The following is a 24,495-nucleotide window of genomic DNA, read 5'->3' as shown; positions in this document are numbered from 1 at the left end:
ACAGCGTCTAGCGCCATGGGGGCCTGGTCCATGACTGGGGCCGTTCAGTCATGGGTAAATCCCTGGGAAGGTCATTTGTCCCCTGGGGCATCGGGGCAAGTTAAGAAGAGATGGGCAGAGGCACCCTAAGCTACTGAGAAGGAAAGACACCTTTGGGACTGTAGTGAACTCTGTGCACTTCTGTACATGTGCCGGTGCATCTGTACCAGCACACGCCACTGCCCTCTGCTGGCTAGAGTCAGAACACTACAACCCTGTGTCCTATCCCTTCTGGTGCTGGCAGCTAGCGGTGATTCTCCTTTAGCCTAAGTGGCCTGGGCTTTGAGAGCCGACTATTCCCTGCTGCCTCCCCGCAGCCCCAGCGCCCTGTGCCGTGCTCCAAATCTGCATCTGGTACAAGCTGAAATGCACATTTTCAATTTCTCTGTTCCCGGGTGTCCGCCAGATTTCTGGAGGGTGCTGTGATCTTCAACCTCCTCCACCTACTGAGAAAGGATCTGATGTATGTTGTCTACAATGAATCCTGCCACTAAAACACTGTCGCTGTCGATCTGCCCTGCTGCCAACAGGGGGCACTTTAGACCGGATACCTACAGAACTGATATGGTGGGGGTAGATGGGTGCGGGGGAGAAGGGCTTGGACCGTATATGTTTTTAAATACTGTATTGTTACATACCAGGAGAAGATCCTGGCTCCTGACTGGCTGGAAAGTCACAGGATGAGTCAGTCGCTTTCTCCTGGCTCGCCTTCTCAGGTCAATGTCAACCCATCAGATTGCATCTGTGGGTCCTGACGGCCTCCTCAGAGGTTTATTAACCATTTCCCGGCTCCTAATTTAATCTCCTTTAAGAAAGTAAAGGCCTAACATTTTCAAAAGGGACTAGTGGTCACAGCTGGTTGACACCCGTCCAGTGTCATGCATTTTCATCCCTGATTTTCAACTCACCGCGAAGTGGGCGGAAAGTTTTTTTTGAATGTTCAAAATGTTGAATTTTCAAACGGGGGATTCTGAAATTTCTAATATTTCTCAGCAATTTTGGTCAAAAGCCCCGTCTGAATCACAGCTGGTTTCTGTGCATTAATGAGAGAAATTCAACCCTTTGTCGACGGAGCTTAGGGTTACACAAGGGGCAAATTTCACTCCAGCAGAAGAAATTCTGCATTCAGTGTTTTTAGGTACAAGCTGCCGTCCCTCACCACAGCAGTGTTACAAAATGTGCGTCTTATTTATGTGATTTATTTTCAGTCCCTGGAATCGTCGGGGTAATCATTTAAACTGGAGTTTGATTATATCTTTATTTATTCATGGTTCGTCGCCTGAGACTTAGATTATATGTTGAGAGAGACCTTCTGTCCGACATGTTGCAATGAGCCAACTTGTGTGTATGTGCAACACTGCCCTCTGCTGGGGCAGGGGGGAGGTGTTGAGAACTGCTCAGACATGTGTCATGTGCCCTGTACTGCTAAGGGCGGTGTTTTTATAATTATTTAATATGCAAGTGGCCGGGACCCTGTGGCTTCAGAACGGGAAGTCGGGGGAGAATCTGAGCTCTCTGCATTGTAACATTTTGAGCAATGATGTGCAACATTTCGTTTGCTCCTGAGTATCACCACGTTGTGCCTTTACGGCACGGTTAATAAAAAAGCTGATGAAAGCAAAAAAAAAAAAAGCCCACCTGTTTTTTGCCATTTTCATCACCCCAGGACTCGGGCTGGGGTAGGGGGAAGCAGTAACTGTATGTGTCCATTTGCATCAGTCTTTCTTGGGGCTTTCTAACGCCATCCCAAAAGCAGCCGTTGAAGGCCACGGGGATTTTTAAATGAGACATGGGAGTCAGTGGGGACCAGGCACGGCAGTAACAGGGCTCAAACCCACCGTCTGTGAGTCCAACAGCACAAGGCTCTACTGCCTGAGCAGCCCTAGAACAACCCCCAGCTGTGAGGATCAAACCCACAAGCCCTGAATTTAACAAGGCCCCCCCACTGCCTGACTCAATTAACACATTTAGTCAAGGCTGGAGCAACACCCAGCCCCCAAAGAAGGAGACAACATAGGCAGGGGTCCCACTCCACGGAGGGCGATGGGTTTGTTCATTATTCACTGCTGGGAATTCAGGGCCGGGAAGCTTGTGTCATCTGGACTTAACATCACATCCACGTTCTCCCTCCTCAGCCTGGGACTTCCTCCCGGCTCCTGCCCCGTTTCACTTTCCTTTTCATCCTCTGCAGCAGAGATCTAATGACAGCCCCAGGGAAGAGGCCTCTAGGATACAGCAGGGTTGAAGACAACAGCAACAACATATGGAAACGAAATAACATTGCATGCATTATGGTAGCATCCGTAGGCTCTAGACAAGATCAAGGATCCGTGGTGCCAGGCGTTGCACAGACACAGGGCGAGAGACAATTTCTGCCTCAGAGAATTCCCAGTGGACAAAGCTGGATTATCATCATCCCCGTGTAACAGGAAACAATGGGGAAACTGAGGCCCAGGGAGGGAAAGTGACTTGCCCAAAGCTATGAGGAGAGTCAAGAATCCGGAACAGTAGCCCACTGTGTTAGCCATGTCCTAGCACCGGCCTTCCATGCAAACCAGCACATCAGACAAGCGTATTATAGTTCTAGCATTGCCAACTCTCGTGCAGTTTGGGGGTTTCCTTAAATCCCCAGCTCCTGGAATCTCAGATTTTGCTTTTAAAAAAATAAAAAGTATGTTTCTAAGTCCTGGTGTTTGCAGAGAGCAGCTGGGAAAGGTGAGTCCGAAAGCCTCAGAAAGAAGCAGATCAAGAAAAAGAACCTAAATACTTTCTCCCCCCCCCCCCAAACCTGGTGATTTTTGGGGGGGAAGGGCAACTCCTGATTTGGGAATTGCTGAATAATGGAGAGAGCTGGTGGGAAGCTGGAGTTTCCTTTCTGGCACTTGGGGGGAAGGGAATGTTAAATTCCAAATAAAAATGAGAAACCAAAATTTCTCGCAAAAATGAACATGCCAAAAAGTTTCAATCCGGGCCCGTTGAATTATTCAGATGTTGTCAAATCATGTAGAGAAGGTACAAACCTTTTGTTCCGCCTTTCTCCTTTTGATTCCATTCGTGTCAAGCACTATATTAAAATCCCTGTGCCAGGTAATATCAAAGTCAAAACCAAACTGCATCAAACCAATAAAGCCAAAGCCACACCTCTTTAGAAAGTCAACATGAGTCGATTTCAACGTTTCCCTGGGAAAAGTTCTGTTGAAATTGGCATGTCCCCTCAAAAGGTTTCGATTATGACAAAACTGTATTTTTCCATGGAAAACTGTTCCAGCCAAGATTTTCCAACCGGCTCTGATACCGGAATCTAAACCCATGCGATGCTGATAACGCTGGGAGCCACACAGCCCTGGGAGAAGCCAGAAAAATCTTGCCTCTTTCACCCGCGAGGTCAGTTGGGTAATTTCTAGCTGCCGTCACCTCAAGGAGAGGACCCACTTTCCACCTGCCCATTGAGAGCACAGAGCAAGGTGGTATAAAAAGAGCTGAAGAGATGGAGGGAGAGAAGACGCTGATGAAACAAGGCACAAAAAGCAGAATCGCAGCGCGGCTGCTAATATTCCAGCTTCTTTGCCCAGCACAGTCGCTGCTAAGAGATGAGGGTAAGGAATAAGCGTCACACGGCCTCCAGGGACACTTGGCTAATGTAGCATTAGCCGCCTGAGAATAGACGCGCGTGTCCTTAACCTGGCTCAGAGGCAGGTCCCGGGGGGCAGACCCTGGACTCCAGAATCCTGGGCTCCGTTCGCAGCGACAGCACTAGCCTGGGCGTACCGGGGCGAGCGGTTAAATCCCACGTTCTCCTTGCGGGCATTCGGGCATGATTGCCTCGGGTCTCTCCATGCCTTGACCGGCGTAATGTCATACCTCAGGCCAGGGGCAAGAAGAGAACCCAGGCGTCCTGACTCCCAGCCCGGGGTCCTGGCATTAGGCCCTCGCACAGTAGCACTTTGTTCAGGTTCTGGATTCTGTCTCTGCTGTCCCCTCTGTTCACCCTTCCTCCATGCTCGCCGGTTAGCTGCACTGGCCCCCCACCACTCAGCAGCCGGTAAGTCCCCCTGTCAAGGCCCTATGATGGCAGCTCAGGGTGGTTGGCACACCCCCCTGGGGGCCCACCCATCTTTTGGATCACAGCAGCTCTCCGGGGTTACAACCAACAGGGCAGGTCACACCTCTCCCCGCCCTCATTCCACGCTCAGGACAACGCGCTGGGGACCGGACCCGGCATTTTAAAAAAGCTGCTGATTTCACCAGGCAGCCCCTGCTGTGCCCTGCCTGCGGTTTAATCCGGCCCTGCTGGGCATGGCTAACGCACCGTCACCCACGTGGGAGCCTCGGCCTCTCTACAAAGATTTGAAGCGCGCAGCCTGCGTGGGGAGCCCGGGACCTGGCCAGTGGGGTTCCCCCCGTCCGCCCGCCCCGTAAGCCAGCAGCAGAATGCTCAGCAGCTTTTCTCCCGGGACAACGGATTCATTTCTCCCAGGCAGAACAGCTCAACAGAAATCAGATGGGGTGGAGGGGGGGGGCTTCTCGCCCCCTTCACCGACCTGCTTGTTGGCCTCTTAGCCAAGAAGTCCAGCCTCAAACCCATGGGCTGGGAAGTCGCTAATTACGCCCAGATGGTGGTGAGGGGCTAAGCCCCGCCCCACCCTAAGAGGCTCCTCCCACCTGAAAGAAATCGGGTCAGGAAAGTAATCACCCCCCAACACCTCTCCAGAGGCTGCTCACCTGCAAAGGCGAGGTGTTTGCAGGACTGAGGGGCCCAGCCGGGGACTCGCCCCGTAAGGCCTCTATAGACAAAGGCAGGGCTGTCCTTCTCAACGTACGCACGAGGAAACAGAGGCCCCCCGAGATTTTATTTGAAGGGGGAAGATTTCCACAGGCGGTCATGACCCCCCACTCTTATTCAGGAGCCCGTTGTACGCCCCACTGATGGCTTGCTCAAAGTCGCTACAGGAAAAGAGGGGACTAGAACCAGGTCCCTAGAGGGCCGGGCCAACCTTCCTTGCATGCAGAAGGGCTTCAGAACCGAGTTAATGAGTCACAAAGCCTCCCAACCCCCCTGGGCTCCGGCCCTGCTATTCCCAAGGAAATACTTGGTCACTAGCAGAGAGCAGTAGGCTGGATTTTACAAAGGGATTTAGGCACGGAAAGCAGCCAGGTGCTTCGTGGGGCTCTCCAAAAGCCCCCCAGGTGCCTAACTCCCATTGGTTTCAATCCCCCCAAGGTGCCTCCCTGCCTCTTTAAGGACCTACCTGCCTGTAGCGACCGGGCTCCAGGCTTCGTCGGCTCGGCTCCAGAAAGGAGCTGCTGTCCCTGGGCGGGGAGCCCCCGGCACTTGTTCGCGGCGCTGACTGGACGAGGCCACGTCCTTCGGCGCGGGCCTGGTCGGAGGCGGATGGAAGGATCAGACTCCCCTGTGCTCAAGGCCATGACGCAGGGGGATGGGCAGCCGGGGGAAAGCACACACCTGCCAGTGCTGCAGACATGGGGGGAGCTTGTCATGTGTCGTTCCAGCCGAGGGGGGTGGGGGAGGGGAATCGTTCTCCGATGGAACGCTGGAGTCCTAGGGCTGCGGTGAAGGCAGGTGGCGGCCAGACCAGCCCTGCACTGGCGCCGGGGGATCACAATGCTCATTTCCTCTCTGGCTCACCAAGCACGTGTTGCTGCCATCACCTTACAAACAGGGAAACTGAGGCACGGAGCGAGTGAAGTGACTTGCCCAAGGTCACATGGCAAGTCAAGCGGCACAACCAGGAGCAGAACCCAGGCATCCTGACTGGAGGAGGGAGGGACCAGGAGCCAGGAGTCCTGGGTTCTAGTCCCTGCTCTGGGAGGGGAGAGAGGTCCAATGGTTAGAGCAAGCGGCACCAGGACTCCTGGGTTCTATTGCCAGTATTGAGGGGAGTGATATCTAGTGGTTACAGCACAACCAATTTAGGGAGTCAGGATTCCTGGATGACCTCTGTGCCCTCCCATGCCTCAGTTTCCCTAGTTGTAAAATGGGGCGGGGGAGGGACAATAACACTTCCAACGGTTCCAAGCCCGTTAAGGGGGCAGTGGTGAGTGACCCCACCCTTCCAGGGGGAGCAGCCTCCACCCCCACTGGCTGTCAAGCCCCCGGGTGCTCACATGAGGTCTCAGCTGGGAAATCTCTTGGCAGGACACACCGTGCGCGGCTGTGCCATCAGCTTTCCTTTTTCCCACCCTTATCACTCCTGCCCCCACCGTCCTTGGGCTCCGCCCCGGGAAGGGGACTCTATAAAGGAGGCTCCCTGCTGAGGGTCCCCCATCAGCACCAGGATGATGACGGCCGTGCCGACCCTGCTCCTCCTTCCTCTGCTCCTGGCCTTGGCCGGGGCCCAGTGCCCGGCACCGGCGGATCTGAAGAACACGGATGGGACCAAGATCTGTGCCCAGCTGTACACGGACGACAGCCCATACTACGCCCAGTGCTGCGGGGGCAAAGTGCTGCAGGTGCAGCCGGGCACCGACGTGCCCTATGTGCCTCTCGGCTGGAACGACAAGATCTCCTCCTTGGTGGTGGCACCGCGCTGCGAGCTCAACGTCTGGTCCAAGACGGGCAAGAACGGCTACAGCCGCAAGTTCAGCAGCGGGGTGGTGTATCGGCTGCAGGAGATCAAGAAGGGGCTCTTTGGTGACTGGGATAACTCCATCTCCGCCTACTACTGCAAGTGCAACTGAGGCGAGGCCGAGGGAAAAACAGTGTGACCAGGACCTGTCCCACCGCTGACACCAGCCGGGCCAAGCCTTTATCCCACTGCTCACACCAAACCTCCAGTTGGGCTAAGCCTTTATCCCACCACTGACACCAGACCTCCACTTGGGCCAAGCCTTTATCCCACCGCTGATACCAGACCTCCACCTGAGCCAAGCCTTTATCCCACTATTGACACCAGACCTCCAGCCAGGCAACCCAAATCCCAGCCTGCATCAGCATTCAGTGCCCACCCCCACCATGCTGTCCGCTGCCAGGAAGACCTATTCCACCATGTCTGAGTGATCGCTGCCCACTCACAGCACCACGGGTTCTCGTCCACATGCCCAACCACTTCTGCAGCTGAGGCTTCTGGGGTGCTTTTAGCCCAGCGGCCTCTGCTCTCCCCGATGTGCTGTTCTTGTCTGGACCCTGGGTGATTTGCCAACAAGAAAATGCCAATGGAAAAGCATCTCGGCGTCAGGGAGCAGCACAGAGCGACTGGTAAATTCCCTTTAAATTGCAAACCCCATTGGGGCTGTGTTAATCTGAACTTTGTCCAGCCCCTAGCACAGCGTTGGCGTACTAAATCACCATCAGTGGTGTTACGATGCTATTAACAAATGGAGCACAAGCTGCAGCTTTTAGCTGGGCTGAGCGACCTAATTCCTCATCCATTTAACATCCAGAAAGGTTAAATGCACCACATAATACTTCCAGGCAGCTGTACATCTTCAAGCACATCAGCCTTGCTTGGTTTACCCCTCAGCTCCACTTCTCCTCAAACACCCTCCCCCGCATCTCGGCTTTATCCCGGCTTTCCCTGCAATAAACACAACTGCAATGCTGAGAAAACCCTAGTAATCGCTGCCTCTTCCAGCAGCAAATCGCAACGTGCCTCGCGGAGGAGGGTGGTATCACGATCCCCCTTTTACAAGTGGGGAAACTGAGGCACGGAGCGGGGGGAGGTGACTTGTCCAAGGTCACCCAGCTGGTGGGTGGCAGAGCCAGGAACAGAACAGAGCCAGGAACAGGCCAGGCTGCCTCTCTCACTCAGGGGTTAGCTGTGAGGTTCTGAGCTCGCAATGAATTTAGCCTCCTGTGAGGAAGGTCGCCCTTGTGCGGCTGGGGAAACTGAGACACAGGCCAGGCCTGTGCAGAAAGGTTTGGCAATGTCAGGTAAGTGTGTGACTGCTGGGTGAGATTTCCACTGTGGCAAAAGCTCTAGTGTCAATGCAGAGATACCAGTGTAAATGCCCTTTTACCGGGGGTCACGCTGGGAATTGGGACAAGTTATATCGGCTAAAGAGGGTCTCCACGACTGGTCCATGGACCAGCACCAGTCCCTGATATCTCCCGGACCCAGTTTAGGAAGGCAGCAAACTGGTCCCTGGTAACAGAGAGGTTGATAAACACGGTGCTAAACACGCTTCTGTCACAAGCAGTGTGGACAAGGCCTACACGAATGCCCAGGAGATTGAGCTTGGGTCACCCAGATCTTAGGTGAGAGTCCTAACCCCTGGACACCAGGACACGGCTGTTTATATAGGGATCCTTCAGTAGGTGCTGAGATGCAGCCATCTCTGGAGTGAGGCGTGGCAGCTGTTTATACAGAGATCTCTCACCCGGGGCTGAGATGCAGTTGCTGCTGGGGTAGGGCAAAGCTACTATTTATATGGGGATTCCCTCCTGCCCTCTGTGGTGGGGCAAAGCAGCAGTTAACATGGGGATCCCTTGCTCGGCGTTGAGACGCAGCTGCTTCTGGGGTGGAGTGCAATGGCTGGTTATACAGGGCACTCTCGCCCAGTGCTGGGTTGCATCCACCTCTGGGGTGGGGAGAGCACTCAATAAATACTTGCTTTGGTGTACAACAGAGGGAAGGGGACTAGGGCTGTGGCCAAGAAGACAGGCTGCAGGCTCACAGGAATTACCAGAAATGTTTTAATGCCGCTGCCCAGCTCCCATCAGTAATGCAGCCTCGCACCTCCCCTGCAGGTATCACCCCATGGGGCAGCTGAGGAAACTGAGGCACGGACCTGAAGTGCCTTGACTCAGTGGCACAGACTGAGTCAGTATCAGAACCGGGAGTGCAAATCAGGAGGCTTAACCACTGCACCCCACTTCCCTGCCAGACCTGGGAACAGAACCCAGGAGTCCTGCCTCCCAGCCCCTCCCCCCCCCAACCACTAGACCCCACTACCCTGCCAGAGCTGGGAAGAGAACCCAGGAGTCCTGAATGCCAGCCCCACCCCCCCCATGCTCTAACCACTAGACCCTACTCCCCTAAGGTACCTTTATTAATCCCTTCCCTTTGGAGCCGACCAAGGCGCGAGGCTGACCTGAGAGACCCTACACAAGCTCAGCTTTGCCCCCCAGGTGTGGGGCAGCGAGAGGGTCAGAGCTCTCTGCTCCCGTGAATTCAGCGCAGGCCCTTGTCTGGGTGCTGCTGTCACCCCCTGGGGACTGGAAACTGAGCCATGCCCTCCCCCGCACCCCGGCTGCCAGCCCGGCCGTCAGTCCCGCAGCTGCACGGAGATGCTGCTGTCTGTCGCTCTGGTGCGGCAGAACCCGCCCGGTGTTTCGGCGTCCAGGGTCTTGTGCTGGAAATGGACGTACCGCACTCCCGGGCCGTAGTCGCGGAAAACATGGGAAACCTTCAAAGCGGGGAAACGATCGAGGTCTGAGCCCACAGCCCCAAAGAGACCCCTTCCCGGTCCCGGTCTCCCCCTCCGGGCTCCATCCAAGTCCCTGTCTGCCTGTGCGCGCAACCCCCCGGGGCCCGAGTCCCCTGGGATGAAGTGAGGAGTGTCTGTAATATTTGTATGATGCCGATGTGTGCCTCAGTTTCCCTCAAGTTGTGGAGGCCGCGGGCAAGACCCGAAACCATCCTCTTCCGCCCCCACCCTTCCCAGGGAGGTCCGCGTCTCCCTTACGTGGCACCAGTTCCTCTTCTCCTGGGACACCCCGTCCTTGGGGTCCTCGTGGTGGAATTCCTGCAGGGACGTCTGCCCGTCGGCGGCCAGCAGCCGGACGTGCAGCTGGTACACGGTCTCCGCCAGCCGGCTGTCCTCATACCTGCGCCAGAAGGGAGTGCAATGAACAGCAGCAGCCCCGCCCCACCCGGCAGGGTGTCCTCTGCCAAGATCGGGGGGTGATTGGGGAGTTGCTCCTCACTACAGGGGGGCAGCGAAGGTTGGGGGGACTCACGCAGGAGCACGCTGTCCCCTGGCAGTGGATGGTCTGAGGGAAGCTCAAGAAATCCCTGGCAGATGATGCAGCCACAATCAAATAATAACAATAACCCCCAGCTCTTACCCCGCGCGTTTCATCAGCAGATCTCACAGCGCTTCACAGTGGGGGTCTGTACCATTATCCCCATCTTACAGGGGAAGCCTAGGCTAGCGTGGGGGCGGGGGGGGAAAGGAGGGAATCAGGACTCCCCGGTTCCATCTCCAGCTGGGAGGGGAGTGGGGTCTAGTGGTGACAGCAGAGAGGATGGGGAGCCAGGACTCCCAAATTATCACAGCGGGGGAAACTGAGGCACAAGAGAAGGGAAGTCCAAGGTCGCCCGGGTGTCCTGATTCACAGCCTAGCGCCCACCCCACTGCCCTATGGTGCTTCCTGCCCCATGGCCCGGGGAGGGCTCTGCGCACAGGGTAGGAAAGGAGACTGCGCCCCCTCTTGCCCAACCAAGGCACTGCACCAAGGTGCCCCATGGCCTGGGTCAGCCCCCCAATGAGATCCAAGGCAGGGCTCGTATCTGGCATCAGGGAGCCGGCCCTGGGCCCATGGCTCAGATGGGGAGCCCCCGGGGTCAAGGCAAGGGCCCCGGGTACCGCGGGGGGGGCAGATGTGGGGGCTGCGATTGGGAGCCACCCCCCAGAGCATTCACAGGAGAGCCGGTACCAGTCCATGACGGTGATGTTCGGCTGGTAGGAGTCCAGGAGCATCTCCCACAGCCCCTCCGCCAGCAGGTCGACCCGCTGCTGCTTCACACACCAGCTGCAAGGAGAGGGGGGAAAGGGTCAGGGAGGAGCAGGGCAGCCAGGAACCACAGGGGCCAGGAGAACGGGGCCGGGCGGGGCTGGCAGAGAGGAGATTGGTCAGGGCTTTGGGGAGGGGGTGTCTTTCTGTTCTGTGTCCACCCGGTGCCTGGCACAATGGGGGCCTGGGCCATGACAGGGGCACCTCGATGCTACTGTCATACACCTAATAGCAATAAAAATGTACAGCGCCTGGCGCAGTGGGAACCCGGGCCATGCCTGGGGCACCTAGGTGTTACCATAATACACCTAATAGCAATAAAAATGTACATCGCCTGGTGCAGTGGGACCCCGGACATGTCTAGTTGGGGGGAGGAGTTGCTGAGGTGCTACTGTAATACACCTAATAGCAAGGAAATTGTACAGCGCCTGGCGCAGTGGGAGCCTGGGCCATGACGGGGGCACCTAGGTGCTACCGTAATACACCTAGGAGCCATAAAAATGTACAGCACCTGGGACAGTGGGGGGCCTGGTCTATAACTGGTGCTTCTGATCTCCACCATAAGACAGCCAATAAATAATGCTAATAAATTCTTCATGGAGCCTGCTGGACTCACACCCGCCCTGTAGGGCGGGCAGTGCCTTGAGCCTGCACTGCCCGGTATCACCACACAGGGGCAATCTACACCCTGGCCTAACCTTGCCCAGCCCCCTCCTTTCAGATCCAACCCAGGCAGGCGCATGCTGAACACGCCCAGCTCTACTGCTTGGGCTGCGCAGGGGGTGACGGTGGGTCATAGCCCGCCAGTAGCCAGCACCCTCTTCCCGAACCACCCCCAGGCTGGCCCAGGACAGCTGCTTACCTGAAGCGTGGTGCCACAGAGCCTGGCTTCCCACCACCCCCCTTGGGGGGGAGCGCCTCGGTGCTAATGACCCAGCCGCTGAAATTACCTAGGGAGGGTTACAAGGAGGGTTAAAAGCAACAGGCAAAAGCTTCCCTGACAGCAAACGGTTCTGCAGAGCCAGGGAAGGTTTGTGCTGGGATCCAGGAGGACAAGAGATGCAGCCAGCTCTGGGGTGGGCCGGCTGCTTACACAGGGATTCCCTCTCACCCAGTGCTGTGATGCAGCTGGCTCTGGGGTGGAATGTGGCACCGGGCAGGGGAATCCCTGCATAAAGTACTGCTGAGACACAGCTGCTGCTAGGGAAATCGAAGGGCCCCCAGTTTAGCCTCACGTGGGAGGCCGTGAAGCAGAGGTGAAGTAAGGTGAGGGTTCCCCACCTGATGCTGCCTCCCTCCGAGCCATCCCACACGTGCCCTGGCAGCTCCCAGCCCCTGGCTCTCCCGCATGCTGCACAGCACCCCATGGGAGGGCAGATATGGTGGGGGCTACTTGGTTCCTTGGCAGCTGTTCCCACCCCAGGCGCCCCTTCCCTGCACTTACCCAAGGACTCCAGCGGCACCCGGGGGCTGTTGGGTGAGCAGGGGGGAGCCGGCTCCGAAATGTTCACACCTGATTGGGGGGGGGGACACGCACAACACAGTCAATCAACGCAGTCACCCTCCCCCCAGCCTGAGAACAGCCCCCCAGCCTCCCACGATCACAAGCCAGCAGCACCCTCTCTCCAGCTGCCCTGCTTTTGGCTGCTTTACAGGCAGGCAGCATGGCTGAGTGGTTAGCACTGGGACTCAGGATGCCTGGGTTCTAGCCCAGCTCGGGGAAGGGAGGGTGTAGCGGGTTGGTGGGGGGGGGGTTCTGGGAGCCAGGACTCCTGGGTTCTGTACCTGGTTCTGGGAGGGGAATCTGGTCTAGTGTTTAAAGCAGGGGCAGAGGCTGGGAGGCAGGACTCCTGGGTTCTCTGCATGGCTTTAGTCAAGCCACTTTCCTGCTCGGTGCCTCAGTTTCCCTCCATGGAGAATAGCCGGAGATGGGGGTTCTGGAAGGCACTGGGGGGGTGGAGGGGAGAACTAGTTGTAAGCCTGGAGGAGGGGAGGAAACACTGATTCATCAAGTTAATGGAGCAACCAGAGCAGCTGGCCTGACAGCGCCCGAGGCAAGCCTGAGTTTATCTTTGGAGCTAAACCCTCTCCTTCCTGAGGAGCTGAGCCGGCGAGTTTAGACAGGCCCCTGCGCCTCCTTCCCTGCAGCGGAATCTGTTCATCAGAGATTCCCCCAGAAATGGGGCTGCCTTTGGGCCATGGGAATGAGGAGCGATGTTAACAGCACCCCGAGGGATCCCACAGCGTGTCCCAACCAGGGAATCCCATCGGCTGAGATGCAGCTACCTCTGGGGTGGAGCGCAGGGACTGTTTATAAAGGGATCCCTCACCCAGCACTGAGATGCAGCCTCCTCTGGAGTAGGGTGCACTAGCAGTTCATCAGCTGCACAGAAACACCACACAATGCAGCCACCTCTGGGGAGTAGTACAACAGCTGTTGACACACAGATCCCTCCCCGGTGCTTGTATGCAGCCACCTCTGGGGAGGGGCATGGCTGTTGTTTACAGAGATTCCCTCCCCACTCCTGAGATGCAGCCACTTCTTGGGGAGGGCGTGGCAGCTGTTTACCTAAAGATCCCATGCCCAGGCCCTGAGATGCAGCCACCTCTGGGGAGGGCATGGCAGCTGTTGACACAGGACTCCTCTGTTAGAGCAGGGGGGCTAGCAGCGCTGATTAACCCTTCCTGCGCTGCACTGCTGTGCTGTACTGGCCTCCAGGGAAGCGCTGGCACGGGGGCCAGTCACCGGAGCAAGGCAGGTACCAAACCCCGACGCCAGGACGTCAGGCTCCCCCGGCACATTCCAGCCCACAGATGCCTGGCTCTGGCCCAGCGCCCGGCTGGGTCCCAGGGGCAGCGGCCGGGGTGGGGGCATCAGGAGGGCTGAGGACCTTTAAAAATAGCTCCAGTGAATGGCCAACATCCCCCACCTCCGAGACTCCCGTGAAGACCCTCCGCTCGATGTTTATTAACACAGGTGCCCCTCTCCCAGCATGTGCAGCCATGGCACTTCCCACCCAAACGGGGCCCTCACCCCCTTTCTGTTCCCTGGCTGTTGGGACTAGTTTTCCAGGGCAGGGACCGTCTGTGTGTGCAGCACCTGGCACGATGGGACCCCGGCCGTGACAGCCCTGCACACATCACCCTCCCCACCCACTGGTCCTCCCCAGCCCAGCTTTCCCCTGTCCGTCCCCCCAGCTGGGGCTGACTCCACAGAGGAGAGGGACCCTGCCCCTAGGATGGGGGCTAGAGTGGGCAGGGGAAAACTGGGCCGGCTGGCTGAGGCTCAGCTGGCACCGGTGCTTTGCGGGGTGGGGGGGGCCGCACATTACCTTCGGGGTTGGGGCTCTGCAGCAGGTTCCTCTCGAAGGGCTTGCGTTCACACAGGGCTCGCCAGTCCGGGTTGCTGGGCAGGGGGACACCCCGCCTGCCCAGCTCCCAGCTCCCCTCAAACTGCCGCTGCCAGTCGTGGGACTCCTCCCCGGGGGAGGGCGGCAGGTCCTGTGCCCGCAGCTGCTGGGACGCCATCCTGAGGGGTTCCCGGCTCTGGGAGACAGAAGCTAGGATTCCTGCCTGGGCCGCCCCACCCTGCCCAGGGCGGGCCGCAGCTGGGGGAAGGGAAGGAGGAACAGGAAGGTTTGTGGGGCAACGGCGGGGTGGGGGATCCAGCCCTGGCAGGGAGTGGGGAGGTGATGACATGGGCTGTGGGTAGCCAGGTCACGTACACACATTGTGCAAACCTCTGAAGCGCAGCCCCAAGGAGGGCGTTCCTGGCCCCCGGTCCCCCTGCTCTGCTGCGGCCCCCTGCTCACCCAGCCCTGCCCCCTCCCCCCCACCAAGCTCTGCCAGGGCCCCTCAATCCTGACCTGCAGCCCCCTACTCTCCCAGCCTTGGGTTCCCCCAGCTCCCAGCTTGCTGATGTCCTCAATCCCAACCTCCCCCCAACACATACCCTTTACCAGAGATGGGAAAGGAACCCAGGAGTCCTAGAACCAAATCCTCTCCTCCCCACAGCCACATTCCTGCTCAGAGATAGGAAAAGACAGAGCAGGGGGGCGCTGATGGGACCGGAGCCAACACCAGCTCCCTTAGGGCCAGGAAGTGGTTTGAAACAAACCAGCTCAGGCATCAGAACCTGTCGGCCCAGCCTGATCAGAACAAAAGAGCCGGGTGCCCGGACAGGCCGGGCAGGTGCCTCCCCCTGCATTCCTTGACACCCAGGATTCCTGCAGCTGGGTGGGCCCTTCCTGCCGCTCAGACAAAGGGCCAATTCAAGGCAGCAGCAGCCTTGTTTCTTGCAGCCTCCAGCCCGAGTCCCAGAGATGCAGCTTGGGCTGGGGCGGAACGTCACAGCTAACAGCAACGCCACAGCCAGCTGAGGACCGGCCTCACCGCTTGAGCCTTCCCGCTAATGGATATAATGCCACTGGCACCGGCGCAAGGGCTGGAATCATCCAACAGCCCCTTGGGGGGCTGCGGTACCTGTGTGTGGGTCACAGCTTTGGGTCCCTAAGGCTGAGGCAGCCACAGACCCAGAGGGGCTCAAGTGCCGAGGCTACTGGGCCACATACAGAAGGGCAAAGATGGGGCCAGGCTCCCTGGGGTCGATTTAACGCTTCTGGTCCCCAGAGCCAGGGGGCAGTGGGGTGAGCAGCCCTTCGGAGGGAGCGCCCCGTGCAGCGAGGAGAAAAGCTGGAGCTGGGCGCAGCTGGGATGAAATCAAAAGGCTAACGAGGGGTTGGGGGGGTGGAAGCAGGAAAAGATGATGAGCGCAGGGGAAATTGCCCCCCTCCCAAGTGGGGGGGAGGCCTGGGAGCCCCCCCCCCACGGGGCACTGGCGCCAGCAAGGACTCATCCTCCAGGGAAGGGGTGACAATCCTAGCATGGGTCACATCCAGCTTGGATTTAAAGGGTGCAGCTCCCCCAGGCTGCAGCTGGAATTGGGGGGTGCAAGAGAAGAGACCCCCCCTTCCCGAGCCTCTAGCACCTACAACCAGACAGGAGAACAAGTCAAAACACCCCCCAGCCCCCATTTCCCAGGAATTTCAAGCACCTGCCTCCCCGCACCCAAGCCCAACAGGGGGCATGAGTGTAGGGGGACAAGCCGGGGAGGGGAGATGAAGAACAAAGTGGGGGGGCTTATCCCCCCCACTCCTAACAGTTAGCCCCCCCCCCCAAACCAGACATGGAAGACAAGGGGGGGATTTGAGTCTCTTTAATTAGCACCTCACCCCCCCCATAAATACATCAAAGCAAAGAAAACCAACCATCCCAGAGTCATTCAACACAAAACTAGAACAATCCATCTCGTGCAAAACACCATCTCTGCCACGGCGGGGGAGGCGCTACCTGCCCCCTGGGCCACCGGCCACTTCGGGCATCTCAGGCGCTGCCCCCTTGCCCAACTCAGGGAGGGGTCAGGAGGAGGCCAGGGAATAGCTCAAGATTCACCCCTGGGCAGCACCCGCCCGCGGGCCCAGCGTTTGCTGTGCGGGGTGGGCCTGGGGCAGCCGGACAATCTCCTCCAGGGCAGCTTGGATTTGAACTTGCAGCCGCTTCCCTCTGCCCCCCCACCAGGGGCACCAGCTCACCCACCTGCAGTTAGGCGGGGGGAGAGGGGAAATACGGTAGCAGGGAGGAAGTAGACAAGAGCCGCCCGCCGGGGGCAGCCCTAGGGGAGACAGCTATTTAAACCAGACCTGCGGCACCCCCTGCTGGGATGTGGGTGCAACTGCCCCTGTCAGCCAGCCCTGGCACCACGGAGCAGCACCCCCGGCCCGGGCTGGGCGGGCATCAGATTGGCCAAGGGATAAAGTAGCCTTGAGTGTTTTAACCCAGGCACACGCCGGGGAGGGCAGGGCTCACCCCCTCCAGTAGGGACAGGGATGGAGACACAGACACAGGGGGCAGGGCTAATTCCTTCCATCCAGACAGACGAGGGTGGGGGGTTGATTTTGGCTCATCCCCTCCCAGCAGGGACATGCACAGGGACAGACAGAGGGACAGGCACAGGGACAGACAGAGGGACAGGCGCACACAGATCCTTGCTGCTGGAGGGAGGTGGCAGCTGTGCTCCGGGGTTGAGAACTGCCCCTCCCCCCCCCCCAAACACACACACTTTGTGGTGGCAGGAGTGTGATGGAGGTGGAGGGGGGGCAGGAGAAAGGGGGGAGCCCCCGGGGGACCAGAGCCGAGAGGTCAGAAGAACAGGCTGAGCCGGGCGGCTCCACTGCCCCCAGCTGGCTGGCAAAGGTCGGCCCAGCGGGGTTGCCACGAAGACGTGGTTTGGGGCAGGGGCCCACGGCCCGTCCCTCAGCCTCAGGGGCCCCGCTCCAGGCGGGGGGCTGCAGGCGCCAGTCCAAGGGGGGCTGCAGAGGCTGCTTTGGTCCCATTGGCACGTTACGAACCCGGCGCCGGCTGCGCGAGTTTCAAACGAGGCGTCTCCGCTGTAGTGTCGGGGCCCTGCCAGGGGCCCCCCCGGCTACCTGCACCGCTCCTTGCCAGCCACGGGGAGCAGGAACCGGTCAGGGGGCGCCGTGGGCTGGGCCGCATCGGAACTGCTCACAGCTGCCGCTTGGCTCTCCTGGTAGGAAGGGGGCGGGCTGGTGGCCTGCGACCTCCCCCAGGGCTCATCTGCTTCCGCTGGGGGGTCGAGGCCTCCAGAAAGGACATGGGGCATCGCCGCGGGGGGGCTGGGCGGCCCGGGGCCCCCCCGGGAGCCGTAGACGGCCTCTTCGTAGGACGGCAGCGGCACCAGGTCGCCATCGACGGTGCTTACCTCAGACTCCTCCATGGGCTCGTACCACCTGCCCGGGGACGGGGAGACCACGTCACGCTCACGGCTGCTCCCCAGGGCCCCAGCCTCCCCCCCTGCCCCCTGGCCGCTGGGGCCCCAACACAATGGGGGGAGAACTGCCATGACAACTGGGAATAGTAGGGGCGGGGTGCAAGGAGTCTAGTGGTTAGAGCGGGGAAGGGGGCTGGGAGCTAGGACTCCTGGGGTCTGTCCCCGGCTCCGGGAGGGGAGTGGGGTCTAGTGGTTAGAGCGGGATGGGTCCTATTCCTGCTCCTTATAGTGACCCTGTGCAGGTCACTTCCCTTCTCGGCGGGCCTCAGTTTCCCACAGCAACCTCTGCGCAGCCCCTTGCCCCGCTCCCTGCAGCACAGCGCCCCCTAGCGCTGCATCGGGGTCAGCACTGGCTGAATGGGCAGAGCCCAGACGAGGCCAGAGACTGAGCCAGACCCGTCGCCCCATGATTACAGGATGGGGAGAGACAGAAGGTGGGGGCTGGACCCCCCCGGGAACATCAGCCAATAGGCAGAAGGGAGCAGAGGTTTGCTCCTGCCCCCCAGCTCTGTTGCGATGACCAGAAAGAAGGCAGAACCCACCTCCAGCACCGGTATCTGCAGGCCTTCGGCCTCAGCAGGACACACATCATGGCCACAAGCAGCAGGGCGGACGCCGTCACCGAGGCCGCGGCCACCATGGGGATTGAGGTGACAGCGATGATGGCTCTGGAGTGAGGCACGGGGGGCCCTGGGGAGAGAAGGGGGGGGGGGAAGGTCAGCAGGTCACGCACAGCAGCTGGGCCATTTCACCGCCCCCTGCAGCTCCAGGCAGTCGGATCTCAGGTGCTGGGACCCCCTGGGTCACCCCAAACTCTAGTCCTACCCCCCGAAAGGGGACGCATTAAACAACAAGCAGCCAGGACTGGAAACCCAGATGGGGGACATGCACCCTCTGGACACCAGATGGCGCTCGGGTGCCTCTATAAAGGGAAATCTGGCCAGTGGGACCACGGAGGCATGTGCAGCTCCAGACACAAAAGATATGCCGGGAAGCTAGGCACGCCAGCCCTACCCACCCCACATGCGGGTTCAACCCCCTTCTTCTTAGGCTGAGTATTCCTGAGACAGTTCCACTCTGACACATCAAGAATATTCAACTGAATACAGCCCTTGCCCTGTATAGGCCGAGCACACCTGAAGGGCCCAGAACCCAGGGCCCTGGTGACCTGAATTACGGTAGATTCTCCCCCTGCTTGGAGTGAAGCCAACTGCAACTATTAGGTGTGTTACGGTAGCACCCACAAGATCCCAACTGACACTGGGGATCCCATGGCAGCTGGCAACACCAAAATCTGGGGGACCCTCATCACGCTGGGAGCTGCCCAGACCCTGGCCAAGACTGGGGGTCCCCCCTCGTGCCAAGTGCTGCCCAGACCTGGAGTGAGAGACTGCCCCCACCCCAGAGAACTCCGTCTACATAGACAAAGAGTGGGTGGAGAAACTGAGGCACAGAGAAGGGACGTGACTTGTCCAAGGCCACCCAGCTGGCCAGGGGAATAGAAACGATGTCTCCCAATTCCCAGCCCGGGACTCTACCCACTAGGCCACACAGCCTCCCTTTGTTTATTAAGTTTTAGTAGTCTGGATCAGGGACCGCTCCAGGGGTCTGGCGCTGGGGACGAACCAAGACTGCTCTCATGGGACTGACCGTGGCTGGATTTCACCTGCCTCCCTGACATGTTTCGTCCCAACCACTGCTGGGCGTAGGGGAGCGGAGGTGCCCCAATTCCTGTGGGTGCCGGGGCGCCTGCTGGCAGAGAGACGGGCTGGTGAGGGCAGGCAGGAGCAAACAGCTCAGGCACAGATGGGGTGAGACCAGGGTTGAAGTGGGGACCCGCTTTGCGCGCCAGGTGCACGCATGAGCCGAACGGCAGGGAAGATCCCCACTACCATCATCATCCTCCTCTCCACCCCCAGCCGGCGCCACACAGGCTGCGCCCCCCGCCCTGTCACGGGAGGAAGTTTCCACTGGCAGCTCCCCTCTGCTGCCCGGTGCGGCGCAGAGAACACAGCCCGGCCTCAGGGACGCCCACCCACCGCCGGACGCTGCTTGCTGAGCGGAGGCACCACACGCAGGAGCGAACGGCCGGCACCGGGGCAAGCACCTGCCTGCGTCCCTCTCCCCAGCCCGGCTCAGGCTCTGCCTCGCGCTATGGCACTAAATGCAGCTAGGTGGCCATTGCAGCGCGGGCTCTGGAGCCAAGGAGGGGGTGGGCTGGCCCGAGCCATCGACCTGGGTTCAGAGACCTGCTGGCAGTCACTGTGCTGCTGCTCGAGCCCCTGGGGGAACGAATGGCGCAGCCGTGAGGGCTGGCCTGGGAGACAGGAGGCCTGGGTGAGTCGCACCAAGGCTCATGGGAGTTGGGCGCCAAAGCAGCTTGGAAACCTGGGCCTCTATCCCCCAGCTGTAAAATGGGGATAATATCAGGACTGTAGGTTTTATCAAGCTCTCTGCCCTCCGTACAACGCCTGGGTCGTGACTCAGGATCCTAGGTGCTACCATAATTCACCTAAGAGCAATAAAAACGTACAGTGCCTGGCGCAGTGGGGTCCAGGCCATAGCTGGCAGCTCCTAGGTACGACACAATAATAATACAGATGCAGATGCTGCCCGGAAGTCACATCTATTCCAGCACCCGCTTCTCAGCACCAGAGCAAGCACTAGCGCAACACCATGTCCGTCTGCCACCAGGCTGAGTAAACAGGCCCTGCGAGCTGTTGCCCATGCCCAGTAGGTAGCACGTCTCTGTCACAGGCTCTTGCCCATCACAGCAGGAGACAGAGAGCAGGGCTGGGTGCACACTGACCTGCCAGGGGCTCGCAGACGACCGACTTCAGCACCCTCCACTGGCCGCCCCTGCACACGGAGACAGCAGGCTGGCCGGCCTGGATGTAGCCGGCCTCACAGAAATGCTGCACCTTGGAGCCAGCCCTGAATGCCCTGCCACCCAGAGACAGCTGGCATGACGGGGACAGGCACCTGTAGGTAGTGTGAGCAGGGGCGTCCGGGTATTGGCAATCTGGAAGGGAGAAACAGGCACATTGAGGGTTAAAATGGGGGAGAAGGGACCAGGAGCTCCTGAGTGGGGTAACAAGGCAGTGAAGCATGACTCAGACTAGTGGTTAGAACAGGGGGGCTAGGAATCAGGACTCCTGGGTTCTTGCCCTAGCTCAGGTAGGGGAGTGGGGCCTGGTGGGTTAGAGCAGGGGGATGGGGCGTCTACTCCTGGCAATCTACATCTATGCTAGGACAGGGATCTCTATCTCGCAGGGTGGGCAAAGGGTGCCCTGCGGGTTTCAATCTCCTTTCCCTCCAGCCCCAAGCATGCACCCAGCCCCTTCTAAACCCCTCTTCTCCCTCCCTCTTGCCCTCAGATCTTCTCCTCTCACCCCAAGTTTTCCCCAGGTCAGAGAGAGGTTCTGAGTCCCCTATGCCCCTCTCTGCAGCGCCTGGTTGCTCTGGGAAGGTCGCCCTCCCCTGCTTCGTTGCCAATGTCAGCCTGGTTTGTGCTGGCCTGAAGACAGGTGAGGTGGGGCTTCCCGTTCACAGCCAGGGAAGTAACGACTCAGCGACAGCGAGGTGCCTGCTGTCCTCAAACCCATGGCTGGACTGGCTGGGCTTTGCCGCTGCTTATCCCCATCCACTCCCGCCTGGGAGCTCACCACAGGGTGGGGGAGAAACAAACCAGCAGCCAGCCCCCATTCCCCATTGTTAGAGCTATGGCAGTGGGGATCACAGCAGGAGCTATGGGGCAGGCTGCAGAGACAGCCAGGAAATGGGCTTTTCCACCCGAACAGTTTTATTTTTCAGCAAAAATTCAAGCACCAAAATATTTCAATAGGGAAATGCTGCTGCAGCACCTCATGGGAGTTGTAGTTCAAGTGCCTCATGCTCCCATTCTCCTCTCCAGGCTAGCTCCAGGACTGGACTACAACTCCCATGATGCACCAGAGCTAGGGTCTCCCATAAGTCACCACCTCCAGTCTCCAAGGTGGCAGGCCGTGGAGCATCATGGAAAATGTAGTCTAACTGGGGAATCTGGCCTATAGAGGAGAATGGGAGCAGGGGGCACCCAGACTACAACTCCCAAGAGTTGCCCCCACCGCATAACAGAATGAAAATATTCTACTTTTTAGGCGTTCAGCTCTTCAATTTAAGAAAAAAATCCAAATTTTCCAGGGGGGAGCAGATTTTTTGTTACCCATTTTCCCACCAAAACCATTTTGATGGAAGTTTCACCCAGGAGGAGAGGGAAGGAAAAGGGAGACGAGGGGGTTGGAAAGTGACAACTAGCCGGTACCTTTCCTCCTGAGCTCTGCACCGGAGCTGCAGAGTGCCGGGAAGAGCAAGGCCATGGGGAAGTAACCCAAGGGCCGGCGCAGCCCGGGACATCCCGTGGCCTTCATCATCTCACCAGAAGCCGCCGGAGCAGCTGCAATAAGCCAACGTGTTATCATCCTGCACGACTTGATAGCCAGCTTGCCGGGGGAGCACCGCCCTCCCCCAGATACCACGCTATGGGGAGTGGGGACAGATCCTGGAGGGAGAAACCCACTGGCTTTGGGAAAATGGGATGGCTGGTTGTTTGTATTTAAATACTCCAGTTCTCCCCTCTCTCTCCCCCACACACACCCCAAAAGAGTCCCAGAAGCCTAGAAAATGGGACCAGCTTTTGCTCGATAAGAGCTTGGGCTGGCTTTGGATCTGGGGCTGGGGGAAGCCACTCGCTCGGGAGTCACAGCTCCTTTCTCCGCATCTCCGGTAGACTTGGCCATGCACCAGCCTCACGGTGCTCTGAGACACAGAGGAATGGGGGGCAGCAGCCACTGGCTTCTAGGCTATTGGGTCCCAAAGGGGCCTGGAGCAGAAGGGACCCCACGGCCAGATCTCAGCGTGTGCCCCCCTCAACCCCCAAAAAGGCCTGGCCGTGCCAGGAGCCACAGGACAAGTGGCCCAAGCATCAGTGCCAGAGTCAAGGGCAGGACTGAAGGGAAACCCAGCACCCCTCACCCCCAAATTGACACCCAAAGGGGCTCTCCCTGCCCAGCAAGGGGTCTCAAGGGGGATCCAGGCGACAGCAGCTGAAGCGATTCCCCCACCCTACTGTTAAGGGGCATCCATCCACCCCAGGACACATGCCCAGGAGCCCAGCCCCAGCCTGCCGCTGGGGGCGGAAGAGAGGTGCAGGCACTGCTCCCCAACCCTGGACACAGCCGCGCAGCCCTGGAGAGAGGGAGACCCACCCCCCCGTCCCTGCGCCCCTGGGTCTCCCCGCACGGGGACCCCCACGCCCCGAGAGACCCCGCCCTCACCGGGTCCCGGCGCTCCGGATCACGGCGGCAGAGTCTCCCCTCGGCCCAGGGGAATCGGGTCCAGAGCCGGAGTCACCGCGCAGGGAAGGGGGCGCCGGGCGAGTCCCCGGGCGGCTCCAGCGGCAACTTGCAAAGCGGAGCCGGGCCCGGGGCGGGTTTTAAAGCAACCGCCGGCTCCGCCCGCGGGGCCGGCTGGAAAATCCGGGGGGTAATTCCCCGCGCGAGTCACTTTCCTCCCCGCAGCCACCCCCTATTGACCCCCAGCCTGAGCCGGACCCCGGCCCTTCCCCTCCCCCCCACTGCCCCTCCAGCCTAAGCCGGCCCCCCTCCTTCCCCCGGGCCGTCCCCTCCCCCCCACTGCCCCCCCAGCCTGAGCCGGCCCCCCTCCTTCCCCCGGGCCTTCCCCTCCCTCCCACTGCCTCCCCCCCGCCTGAGCCGGCCCCTCCTTCCCCCGGCCTTCCCCTCCCCCCCGTTGCCCCCCCAGCCTGAGCCGGCCCCCCTCCTTCCCCCGGGCCATCAATTGGACCCCAGGGGTCAGTAAATTGTTTATGACACCTTAGGACATGGGTCTCTGGCTGTTAATACCAATGGTTATTCCAGTCTTCAAATGCTAGACTATCCTTGAAAGTGGTACCATTTATTCGGGTCTAGTTAAAGCGATTCCACCAGCTACAGCACAGAGCTATTCCCAGAGGGGGCGGGAATAAGCTACCCAGTTAGCACCGCACCCACACTGCAGCAGGTTGCATGGATAGAGTTATACTGATAAAAAATACCATCCCCCTGACCGCCATTGCTCCAGGAGAACCTCCAAGGGTAGGTCAGAACATGCTGCCAGCACTGGCTAATCATCTATCACCAGAACCCGTCTGATGCTATCCCTAGACAAGGGATCTGGTAGGGAGGGTTTCTGCCGGACTTGGTGCCTAGGGGCTGTAAATATGCCACCAGAGAATTTCCTGCAGGTACAAAGCCCACGTAGTGCTCTGCTGAACCAGCCACAATCGTGGGTTAGCCAGGCCAGCAATGGCGGGGTGCTAGCCTAGCGGGGAAGCACTGCCTTATTGCTTTCTTCTTTACAAATCGATGGCCAGTTACTCCGAAGAGCTATGCCACTCTGCGTCCCCCGTGGAGATAAGACCCAAAGATTTGAGAACAGATGCAATTCTCGGGCAAGGGCCGGGCTGAGGAAAACGAGCTGAGGGGAACCTTCTAATTTTCTGGACGCTCTGTTTTTTGGGGGGGTTTTTTTGTCTTTAATATTTTTTCAGCTAAAAGTTTGGTCTGTTTCCTAATTTTCCAAAATAACAACTTGCTTAAAGCTGCAGCTGACACACAGATGTTTTAGCCTCACTTATTTCTGAAGCACGTGGGTCATTGGTGGCTCCCCTGCATCTAGTGGACCGAGTGCTAGACAATCAGGAGTCTTGGGCTCTACTCCCAGCTATGCCACCAGCCTGGTGAGTGACCTTGGGAAAGGTACTTCCCCCCCGTTCCTCAGTTTCCCCATGTGTAAAACAGAGATAATGAGACTGACCTTTGTAAAGCGCTTTGAGAAAGCACTGGAGCTGGGTATTATTATATATGGACTAGATTAT

At 58.9% G+C, this 24,495-nt stretch overlaps 3 protein-coding genes across 3 annotated transcripts; 1 reads left to right on the top strand and 2 right to left on the bottom strand.

The window, feature by feature from the left end:
* The first annotated feature begins 6,336 nt into the window (after positions 1-6,336).
* Positions 6,337-6,738, top strand: SYCN (syncollin). The gene has a single exon (XM_067557301.1). It carries the CDS (start codon positions 6,337-6,339, stop codon positions 6,736-6,738), a length of 402 nt encoding a protein of 133 aa, XP_067413402.1.
* Positions 6,739-9,015: 2,277 nt separating this feature from the next.
* NCCRP1 (NCCRP1, F-box associated domain containing) lies at positions 9,016-14,263 on the bottom strand. The gene is made up of 6 exons (XM_067557300.1): positions 14,068-14,263; positions 12,180-12,248; positions 11,598-11,685; positions 10,658-10,753; positions 9,685-9,826; positions 9,016-9,405 (listed from the first exon to the last, which is right to left on the bottom strand). The coding sequence occupies exons 1-6, from the start codon at positions 14,261-14,263 to the stop codon at positions 9,265-9,267; spliced, it is 732 nt and encodes a 243-aa protein (XP_067413401.1). The 3' UTR covers positions 9,016-9,264.
* A 1,326-nt stretch (positions 14,264-15,589) lies between these two features.
* LOC137158822 (sushi domain-containing protein 6-like) lies at positions 15,590-23,132 on the bottom strand. Its single transcript, XM_067556736.1, has 5 exons — positions 22,898-23,132; positions 21,886-22,017; positions 20,392-20,604; positions 18,125-18,272; positions 15,590-17,541 (listed from the first exon to the last, which is right to left on the bottom strand). The coding sequence occupies exons 2-5, from the start codon at positions 21,992-21,994 to the stop codon at positions 17,217-17,219; spliced, it is 795 nt and encodes a 264-aa protein (XP_067412837.1). The 5' UTR covers positions 21,995-22,017; positions 22,898-23,132; the 3' UTR covers positions 15,590-17,216.
* Between the last annotated feature and the right edge of the window lie 1,363 nt (positions 23,133-24,495).

Source organism: Emydura macquarii, unplaced genomic scaffold (genome assembly GCF_026122565.2).
Source record: "Emydura macquarii macquarii isolate MOO-44397 ecotype Brisbane River unplaced genomic scaffold, CSIRO-AGI_Emac_v2 contig_1790, whole genome shotgun sequence".
NCBI lineage: Eukaryota > Metazoa > Chordata > Testudines > Chelidae > Emydura > Emydura macquarii.
This window is presented reverse-complemented; position numbering and strand designations above follow the sequence as displayed.